General features: G+C 35.1%; 1 protein-coding gene across 3 annotated transcripts; it reads right to left on the reverse strand.

Moving 5' to 3' along the window:
- Window positions 1–1,038: 1,038 nt before the first annotated feature.
- On the reverse strand, window positions 1,039–10,226 carry LOC143538401 (protein FLX-like 3). Of its 3 annotated transcripts, none has more exons than XR_013136242.1 (8): window positions 10,072–10,226; window positions 8,456–8,985; window positions 8,218–8,363; window positions 7,088–7,167; window positions 6,818–6,955; window positions 3,110–3,192; window positions 1,907–1,988; window positions 1,039–1,741 (listed from the first exon to the last, which is right to left on the reverse strand). XR_013136242.1 is itself a non-coding variant. In XM_077031977.1 (5 exons), the coding sequence occupies exons 2-5, from the start codon at window positions 8,983–8,985 to the stop codon at window positions 6,872–6,874; spliced, it is 840 nt and encodes a 279-aa protein (XP_076888092.1). In that variant the 5' UTR covers window positions 8,986–8,996; window positions 10,072–10,226; the 3' UTR covers window positions 4,393–6,871. The 3 variants fall into 3 exon arrangements, 1 of the variants encoding a protein (XP_076888092.1); XR_013136241.1 differs by having other exon boundaries at window positions 1,040–1,741; window positions 8,456–8,996; XM_077031977.1 differs by lacking the exons at window positions 1,039–1,741; window positions 1,907–1,988; window positions 3,110–3,192 and having other exon boundaries at window positions 4,393–6,955; window positions 8,456–8,996.
- Window positions 10,227–11,264: the final 1,038 nt, after the last annotated feature.

Consider the following 11,264-nt stretch of genomic DNA (forward strand, 5'->3'; position numbering starts at 1 on the left):
TCTCCCCACAGCTGACGAATCAACGATAACCCCTACCAGCCACATAGAATTTTACACCAGAGAATCGGTATAAATATAAATTTTGATAAAGACGGTAATTTATTAGTATAAGCCTTCACCTGTGCACTTAAACCATAACCCAAATACGAGCGGATCTGACGGTGTACTAGTAAAATATGTATACCTGGCGATCTTAAAGGTTTAAAGGGGTTTAAACGACCATCATCCGACGGTATTATACCATTACATTAGCTCCTATTTTGGTGGACATTTTTAGAAGAAAAGGTCAAACAGGTACATTGATTCAAACAGACAAAACGGATTTTACCAAAAAAGAAACAATGAACGAGAATGTAAAAAGAGAGAGGAGAGGGACGTCAATGTATAATTGTCAGGGCCGGTTCATAGGGTAGTCGGGCTTTAGCCACCGCTAAGAGGCCCTGAATTTCTAAAATTATATACATATTGGTATATACATATATAATTTTTATATTTAATGATGACTAATGATTAATGAATCAATTTGTATGTATATAGATCTTTTTTTTTTATAACTATAAAGCCAACTCTTTACAATAGATCATTTTTAGGCCCTATTAGTAATCAGGCCCATAAAAAGATAAAAGATTAGGGTAAGCAATAAAAGGCTACAGTAGACAACCGGTGAAGTTAGAACACGGACGATTTGGAGCAAAAATATTATACATAAGAAAAGTATTTTAGTACTCATCTAGGCACCCGAAATCTCAGAGACAGCCCTGATTATTGTGTTTATGGGATGTCAATCATCTCAATATTTCCACTCCATAATCAAATATATAAAAAAAGAGATTATTTTATAAAGTGATAATTGTGTTACCAGCGTCAACGGAAAAAGAATATTTTAGTTTGAATGATCTGATGTTATAGACTGATATTTAACTGTTGGATTAAATGTTTGATCTAGATTTTGAACCAAAGCTATATAACTAATGAAGATGATATCAGAAGATGAAATATGTTTTACCTTTAGCAAATAATATATATAAAAACTAAATCAACTATCATGACAGAATACATTTTGTCACACAATAATTGTTTATACAATAAAACATTAAAAACAGGAAAACCAGATCACACCGAGTTTAAAAACTACCAAGGACTTGACTTTAAAAAAAGTACGATTTGAGGTAAAATAAACAAATAAAAGTTCGACGTGTATACTTAGTGAACGAGTCGAACAAATAAATGTGAAAGTGTGAAACTTGGTTGCCATTATGTTACATTATGAATCTAAGTTCGACGTGTATACTTAGTGAACGAGTCAAACAAATAAAAGCAAACTTGGTTGCTAATATGTTACTTTATGAACCTAATTAGACCGACCCTTATATTTAGTGAACGGGTCGAACAAATGAAAGCAACGTTGGTTGCCATTATGTTACATTATGAATCTAATTTCGATATGTATACTTGGTGAATGAGCCAAACAGATAAAAGCAAAGTTGGCTGCCATTACGGGTCAAACAGTAAAAGACCCACCCCAATCATTTTAAAGAAAAAGAAAAGTAAACAAAATGTTTATAGACGACTCAAAATTTATAGGCAAAAAGTGTAATGGTTCAACCAAATCCACCTGTAGGGACCCGTAATCCAACTCGCCCATTTTGCCACATCTATTATATTCCTCAAAATAAGAAGCGACATGGAAAACATACCGATTAATATTTACCTTTTCCAGTGCATAATCCAACTAGAAAACCTGCATATGCCATCAAGTTGTCATTAATATTGCATGAGCTGAAACCAAACCTTAACATGTATTCTGTGCTCATTCAACAAATGCAAATAAACAACCCTCAAGACAATACGTTCTATCAGCAGAAAAGTCAACATTATATTCCATTTGTTGTTAGAAAAGTCAAACCTGATTGACGGTTTGATTTCGCTGCGCACGGGAAGCCACATAGATAATTAGCAGAGGATGGTCTTTCAATCCCAGCATGATTCTAGTAAGAAAACAAAAACCGTTACATATATAACGGCAAATAACAGAGATCGCAAGACACGCTGATCTAAAACAGGTCATTTTCAATACGGGTCGAACGGGCTTAAGTTGACTTACACCTTTCATCCTTTTTCTCTCTTTTCAAAATACTGTATAAAATTTTACTGTGTTAAATCTGCTACAAAGGCTATTATTACTATAACAATTGAAATCTTTGAAAATAAAAGCAAATCATAAGCATTAGAAAGACTTTTGGTGACTCTTAACCAGTTTAACATGTCCGTTGCTAGCTTGACAATATGATTTGGCCCGTTTGAGATAAAACACTACCCATGCTAGATTTTTATGTACTATTAATATAATGCTCACAATTAAATATTAAATAAACAACTTATTACAATAATAAGAAACTAGACTTTTAAACGACCTAGGAATAAAAGCCATAAAACACAACCAAAATCAACATTCAAAACATCACTAGTAAATTTAAACAGCGATCAAGTAGGTGTGCAGAAGGATTTATATACAGCGGAACAAATATTTTACTGGGAGATATCATTTATAGTTAAAAATGACAAAATTCGGGATGCAGGGAATTTGATCTTGATCGAGATTGCACTTAAATAGCAAATAAGATTAAAGCAAAGGAGTGATGTGCAGTGTATATTATGATACCTGTGTGGCCAGAAAGTAGTTACACGAGTGAATCGGTACAGGATATATTACATTGGACACGAGATAGACACAAAGATGATGTGTGGTTTAATAGGGAAAGCAATAAGCAATAGTGGGGAAAATTGGCATCCAATATATTACTTGAAAGCAAAAACGGTCAAACATATCAATATAGCCCACAATAATTTAATGCATAAAACATCTAAATCATTATTTAAAATATACAAATTACAATATAGTGAAAATAAACTTTATAATAACTTTTGGCACATTTTTCTTTTACTTGTAAAATACCAATATTCTGGCCAACCAGTGACAACCATGTGTTCATAACAGGTCAAACATGCAAGCAAAGTAAAATAGAATAAATAAACAGGTCAAAGTGTATTTAGCTTTCCCCTAGTGGTTTCTTTGGTTAATTGTAATAGCCAGGATTTAGGACCTTACCTATATTGGTACTAAGTATAAATCATACTTGCACTTGCCAAACTATAAAGAAATGCATTTCCAGCATCTAGAACAATGTTCATCTGCAACACAACAAACAGAAAACATATATTATGAGAAAATTAGTTTGAACAAAAGTCTTAATTAAAAGCACCTAGCAACATATGATAAATGCTCCTACGTCTAATGTCTCACCAAAACTACAAATACACATGAAAATGGGGAAAAAATAAAATAAATAAAGTATGAGCCTATTTTTGAATTTTGACAGGCCATCTATATCTCCGTATCCATAACCAATAATCCATCTTAATGAAAATGGTATTTAAAAGTGGCTAATTTATACTTGCTGGCGTCTTTCCACAGTAATTGACAAGAATAAGAACCTTTAGATGCATTCTCCAAAACTTGTTACATCTTCATCCATAGCAAAGTGGAGAATGATTTGACAACAAGATTTAAAAGATTGACTTGACTTGATACATGTATCACACTAACACCTCGGTCAACATAGTGTATTGTCCGCTTTGCGTGCAAGTAATAACACAAACTCATGGTGTTCCAAACATGTCACCAAAGTTAGAGAGCTCATTCTATATAAACCTATCATCTCTCTTTGTATTTTGGTGATGTGAAATTTGCCTCAAGAGAATACACGATGCCCATATCCGATTACAACTCTTAGTACGAGTATAAACTTAATTAGCCGAAACCCTAACCGAGCACCGCCACATTGATAGAGAGACCCCATTCATAGATTATTTTGCTCACATAACTAACTCGGGTTCATGAAATCTAACAATTTAGCAAATCGACCTACCTCAAATCGATTATCTCAATGATTGATTTCAATAAAAGGGCGTCTAGTATTGTTTGATCTGAAGTTGAGGTCTCCCTGGAAGCAGTATCTCTATCCTTTGGGAAAGAGGCACAATTTTCCTACCCCACCAAACGTCCTCAGACCCTACCAATAGCTTTGCTATGGGTGGGATTTTACTAGATATGGTTTGTCGTTGCTAGTGCTGATTGATCTCTTTGGTCTTTTAGTTCTAAACCGATCCAAGACTCCTTGTTTAATTCCGTGCTTCCATGCATGTCGTCAGCCACCATAGAAACCATATCCAAAGGGCCATGCTCCATTATAGAATTACCAATACTATTCCCATGCAAATCCCTAGACGTACTTGTGCTCGTGTTTATGTCTTGTTTATACTCCAAATTCATAATCCCGGTTGTTCGGCGTTCCAAATATGTCGTGCTCCTACCAGTTTCTATTACTACACACCATATCCCTTAGAAGGTTTCCTCAAACTTGTTTCCATGTGCCGCCCTTCATTGCGCCATGAAATCTCGAATACAAATTGCCCTTCTTGTTGTTCATTCATTACCTTTATGATGTGCACTCATTGTTTGAGATCTTGTTCTTGAGTGCATGCACAACGAAACTACCATCCCTATTGCTTGTCAACTATGATTTATGATACTAACTCATAGTGTGTGTCATGTTTATATCCTGGTTTTGGGCATGGTTCTAGTTCCAAGAATCAAAGTCCAATAGGGTTACACTTCTGATGCAGTGCAATGCATCACAAGTTTAAAGGAAGATGTTTCTTTCACCGGCTAAAATGAGATTGACGACCTTAGAGACTTGCAATTCGGACATGATTAGCATATGTGCTCCAACAAGAAGATTGTTAGATATGTCAATCATAGTTAATAAGTTAGCTAGACTCAATTCAGTCTCCTAATAAAGTTTAGCCAATTCTCTATTAGTAGCCTTGTATCTTACACCAACAAAGGCCATAGCCTCATGAGAAGGAGACTCATGTAACTCCTAAGATCTCATTGGTGATTACACGGAAAAACTAAATCCAAAGCAATAACCCTACTATAGAACGACCCAAGAAGATGTTATGATTTGGTGACATCGAAAGAATCTCCTTTCATACCGTAGCATGCTCGTATCCAATGCGCCATATCATTCACAGATGTTGACATCGTTAAGTCTCCTCAAGGTGAAATTTTTGTCAAATTGCAGTATTGGCCTACTTGCCATCGAAAAGAAGACCTTAAACCAATTCTAGCATGTAATTCGCTTATAATCCTAAAATTAATCTCATAATGTGTGGAACCCGAAAGCATGTCCATTCTATATGCATATTGCTTCCCCACCACTTCTCTCTTAGCCAATATCAGCATAGGATCTCTCTAGGTACAACACAACTAAAGAGTAGATGAACTTTCAAATTGAACAAGGTATAGAGGACAGAGATAATGGAATCGGATAAAGAAAAACAAAGTTATATTAATATGCAAGCAAAAAAAGAGAGCTATAGGTGTGGTTCTATAATGAAGCAAGAACCTAGTATAAACGCTAATCTAAGTATATAAAGTGCAATATGTATACGTAGCTCAAGATAATAATTACGAATAATCAAGAATCAATTTTACCCACGAAACTGAGACAGAGTACTTGTCTATCATAAAGTACATACCAGAACTTAGCCCACGCAAACGCCACGTCAGCCTTCCTTCAATCTAGCCACCAGCCAATGCAAATTGAGCAGCTCACTGTGTATTAGATGGTGGCAAGGATGTCTGACTACTGAACTATATTACAGCATTATTAATGAAGAAATAAGCAGAAGATCTCACAAAACAAGATACACGAAACTGCAAAAGATTTGTCTGAACTGCTGCAGACAGATCAACAGAGATGTCAAACTCTTCATTAACAATCTTTAACAATGTGATGGAACCCATGGATGTTCGTCTTCCTAAAGCTTTCCACATGAGAACTTGCAAATAGTTTCTTCACTACAAACTGATGAACAGTGTATTAATACTGCTCCCAATAAAATGTAGATCCTTACTCTTGTTTCAACTGAGATATGCCTAATTGCCTACCAGACAGTATATAACTTATGACTGGGCCCATCAGCTATTCCTAGTATCACTAAATCTGTCAGAAATACTGAATCCATCAACTTATTAAAGAAATGTTCCTAAAACTTAAAATGTACCCAGTCACTGAATCAAATGCGACACGTTAATAATGATGATTTCAGAGTGCGCCATGTCACCGTAGTCCTCGGACACACATGCGTGTCATGTGCTTCTGTGTAACTGAATTTTGTATTTCTAGACTAGTACCTAACAGTATATACATTATCTTCTGAACCAGTATCCTAGATGTCTACTTTTACAACCTATGATTCTAAACTATATAACTTAACATTCACTATGTTCTTCTGAACCTGTAATAAATAGAGTTTGGTAGTAATACAGGCCTTGAGTCAATAGAATCTTCAAATCATTTTCTATAACTTTAATCCTTCGATTGACAGCTTTCAGTTTTCATGTTCCAATACGGGGAAAATAGTAGATAAGATATGTAGCAGTGAAGAATCATTGCTCCAGTAAAACTTAAGGATGTGATCATATGAGTTAAAGAATGTGCGGTCACAAAAGATAAAGAATCAAGATGAAACCAAATGGTGTAAACAAACAATAAAAGCATTTAAAATCTGGTCAATAACACTAGGTGATAGTCATGCCACACAAGAGGATCATTGTCTCCATAAGTTTTAGTATAGCAACCCAATACACCGAATTGGGGTGCTATACATGCATTTAGTAAAAGAGCTTATAGCTAAAAGTTCAAATAAAGGGTTTACTTGATGAAACGTAAACATAAAAGAACCATACACTCTACCAACTCGATATGCCTTTTTGCAATTGGGAACATACGCCGTCCACATTTCAACGACGGGTTGCATGAGATTTCTCGGGCCCTGCCCATTGACCGGAACTTGAACCATATAATGGTCCCTTGTCAGCAGCACCCTGAGAAAAAACACACCCCAGAATTGACCCGACCTGTTTTAAAAAAATACTCATTTTGACCCCAACTTGTTACCCAACCTGCCCAATTTTCCACCTGGCTAAGATAAGATTGAGTGACGTAGCAAGTCATACCAAGTGAACGCCGTGTCCATCACCATAAAGAGGAGGAAAACGGTCATCTGAACTTCCATATTTCATCCCGTACGACCCGCCTGCATATAAGATGTTGTAACATTAAGCAAAAACTACTCTATGAAGATCAGAAGAATGTTTAGTTAAAACAGCGAAGCATAACCACAATAGGCTAGTTATTTCATTAATCATCTTGATCTCACATATTTAGTCAGTTACTATATTAGCAGTAATGTGGTGACAAACCTACAAATCAGGAGCTATTTATTTATAAATGACACCTTATGCAACAAAAGCTATGTCCCATTAGCCATCAATCAAACCCTTGCCTAATCACACTACATTGGCATCCACCTTAAATCAAAGTTTTTTAAAGGATTAAGCCTCTTTCCCTTTTTCTCTTATCAAGTGAATATAGAAGATGACATGCGAAAACTATATTGAAACATATTGAAAAAAAAAACTTCAGCATGGATCAGTTGTTATTACAAGGTGAGATTAATGCGACACTTTAAAACCTAGAGGCACTAAAGAATTGCAAATAGAAGTAACCTACATAACACAAACTATAACAGATTGAAGAATCAGTTTACTAAAGTAACTCGTTAGAGATAGGATAGAAATTGAGTTATCTAGTTTCCATTTTAGGCCTTGTATCTCTTATAAACAAAAGTTATTATCTAAAGAAATATAAACACATCTAAATTTTGAGCATCAGATTGCAATACTAATAAGATAAATTGGAATAAATCCAAATCTATCTACTACTTATATTATATAGATAAAAGACATATCTCAAAACAAAGTTGGAACCTCTTATTATCATATAAATCAAAGACTTTTGGCACAAGGAGAACATTTTCCCTAAGAACTTATTAATGTGCTAGAATGTAGGTATAAAGACTTTATGCATTTTGTTCTTTTGAACAACATCTGACTTATGTCAAATTTGACAATATGACGTTACGGAACCAATTAAAGGAATTGTTTAACTATTCTTAAAGAACAAACTAAAAGCGAATGAATTGAGTACCAATTACAGTTTAAGGTAAGCTTCCATAGTGTCAGCAAACAAAGCATGTAAATTTAGCCAAACATAAATATAACTAATAGTATATAATGGTAAATACCAGCATCCCATGATCCAGCGTCAGTATTTGTAAGTTCCACACGAAGCTTTTCAACTTCGCGTGCCATAGAAACCAAGTTCTTCTCCATTGCTTGTCTTTGTTCCATCAACTCTATACCTCCTTTCTTCTCGTAATCAATAGCAGCTCTACAAGATACAAAAATAATGTTAAGTTCATCAATTTATTTTAGTTAAATGTTTAGGCATTTATGCTTCAAATATAAAGAGGATATAAAAACCTAGTATGCAAAAGCTCCTGAAGAATTCTCTCATGCTCTGCTCTCAAAGCTGGAAGTTGCTTATTATCAGTTTGCAGTTTTGCGAAGTCCTTCTTGAGAATCTGAAGCTGACCAGATAAATCATGCCTAATAGAATTTAGCCGCTCAACTTCGGCGTGAAGTTGAGCAGCCTCATGTTTCAAAGGTTCAATGGCACGGAGATCAGCTTCTAGTTTCAAAACATTATCAATAAGCTTTCTCGAATGTATTTCATTTTGTTCTTGAATATCAGCAACTGCAATATTCATTCGCCTAAGTTCCTCTTTGGAAGCTGCCAAATCTCGTTGTAGAGAAACTCTGTCTTCAACTAACCTCCTATTTTCACCCAAAAGTCTGCGAATTTCGTGATGTTGGATTTCAAGTTCTTCCTCCAGCATGGCAGGATGAGGCGGCATAGGTCGAGCAATAGGGGCCCGTGATGGAGGCCCTCCTTGATGATACCTGTGCCGGTTGTCATATGCCTCACGAGGATAACGGTTCCTTCCTGCCATCTAATAACACCCTAAGAGAATAAAAAATAAACATCTCATCATTCATCAAGTAAAACCATTATGTATAACAAGAAACATACAAATAGATAAAATAATTTATGGCACTAATTTAGTAAGAGTAACTAAAAGATAGTGTGTCAATAATTAAATGTAGCTATGTGGTGAGATGCATTAAAGACATTGTTGATCTTAGCATCCTCAGGAAGCTTACAATTACAGCAGTGTTGGAAAATCGGTATTAATCGGCCACTAGTCGCTAATCAGTGATCTACTAATTAACTTTTGGTAATCAGTGACACTAATCGCTAATCAGTCCCAATCAACCTTAATCTGCACACGGAGGAATTAAAACCTCTCTGCTTCAAAAGCTTACATATATAAATGTGTGTGTGTGTGTGTGTGCAAATATATAACTGAAAATTACATATAAACATTGTGTGTGTGTATAACTGAAATTACATATAAAAATGTGTGTATATACAACATTACTTGTAAGGTGGGAATATTAAGATTTTTTAATAGCTGTTTATTAAAATACTAGATCAAAAACTTGTTACACGAGTTGAATACATAAAAAATGTTAAATAATTACACAACCAAATCCATCGGTAACATATAAAAATGTGTGCGTGTGTGTTGTGTGTGTGTGTGTCAGTGTGTATAAAACTGAAAAATACATATAAAAATTCAAATCCGATTAATCTCTAGCCAGTACCTCACCGAGCCAACTATCCTCTAATGAGTTCTACAACACCAACGTACAGCTACAATTTTCTACCTCGATCACTACGCGCTTAACCTAAACCGGTTGAATCACGAACCAAACCATAACTCATTCATTCCAGCTACAAAAAAAACAGTACACCTATATAATATATTAATCCAGCACCAGATCATCTAATCAGTAATCAATCATCTCCAATCAATCATTTAATCACAACACATCAACGCACAAAAAATGACACGAACAAACAGAATGCAAAACCCTAGGTTTAACAAAATTAACAATAATTGCGTGAAAAACAACGGGATAGTTATGTAGAAACCTAATTGCGAATCAATTTAACAAAATTATGCAACGCGAACCTTGAATTGTGAAGGAATTGGATTGTACTGAATTACGCGATGTTGATTGATTGATTATTATTATTGTGTAATTCGGTTGTTGAGTTGAAAGCTGGACGCCTGTGTTTTGGTTTATTATGAGAGAACGAGTATCGGGCAAAAAGGTACTGTTTGGGTGCAGGTGATTTATGGGCTAGATCCAATGAATCAGTTTTCTGGTTGCGGGGGATACGGTGTAAACGAGCTGAGTTGTCCGTGAGTTATTATTTGAGACTGTAGTGTTAAAAGTTTGAATTGAGCTAAGCTTTATGAAGATCGAGTTAAAATTGAAGTCATTTTATTAAATAAGCTCAAGCCCGAGCTTCATATATTGTTTAGGCTCGTGAATTTGTACGGACCTTTTGTTAGCCATAATTTGGTTTGGTCCTGTCCATCGAGCCTATGGTGGATCGGTATCTTGGAGACCAAATCAAGCACATGATTTGGGCTACAAGTTATTTATTAATTATTATTTAGATTTGTTTTTATCAATTAGTATTTGAATATGATTATGGTATTTGTATTCTAGTCTAGTTGGGTTTTGAAATCTAAATTAGTATATATACCCGAGCTTGTGGGTTATATCATTATGTATTGTAATTTTTCGAGCTAATAAAAGTTACAAGGATCGAGCTTATGATCTAAATTCGTTTTGTGTTTTCGATTCTGGTTACCAAACTTCAATTGGTATCAGAGCTCGGTTTATAAAAACACGAGTTCGTTTGTTGAGTTTCTTTGTCGTTGGAAATCATTGTTTTATTAAAGAGTTATTTTAATAAAACAAAAGAAGTCAACTTTGAGTTGTTGAAGACACAGACGGTGGAAGACTTCCAATTGGTTGAGACATTCTAATAAAACAAACAAATATTCTTTTGTTTGTAAAAAGATCAGTGAAAACAATAATTATTGTTTCTGTTGAAAACCAGCGCCTCCTTCAAGTTCCTTCGTCGATTATTTTTCTGTTTCATGATCGACTCAAGAACCCTAAAAACCTATAGCCGCCAGAGAAGAAGAGGAGCTATGGGTGATACTCCAAACCGAACGGGTGGTTCTTCAATTCCTTTACTATGTCTGATGCTCACGAAGAACAACTACACCACATGGGCGCTTTGAATCAAAGCCGTGTTTCGAAGCCATGAATTGTGGGATGTTGTTGAGCCGAGATCGGTAGCAGC

This window comes from Bidens hawaiensis, unplaced genomic scaffold (genome assembly GCF_021521415.1).
Source record: "Bidens hawaiensis isolate Kalapana, Puna unplaced genomic scaffold, B.hawaiensis_p1.1 tig00000780_1, whole genome shotgun sequence".
NCBI classification, from domain to species: Eukaryota; Viridiplantae; Streptophyta; class Magnoliopsida; order Asterales; family Asteraceae; genus Bidens; species Bidens hawaiensis.

Bases quoted from the DNA above. Each gene is read 5' to 3' on its own strand.
- LOC143538401 (XM_077031977.1), bottom strand. From the start codon at position 8,985: ATGGCAGGAAGGAACCGTTATCCTCGTGAGGCATATGACAACCGGCAC. The intron at 8,364-8,455 runs GTTTTTATATCC...TGTATCTTGTAG, and splicing joins CAGGAGCTTTTGCATACTAG to AGCTGCTATTGATTACGAGA. The intron at 7,168-8,217 runs GTATTTACCATT...TCTTATATGCAG, and splicing joins CGCTGGATCATGGGATGCTG to GCGGGTCGTACGGGATGAAA.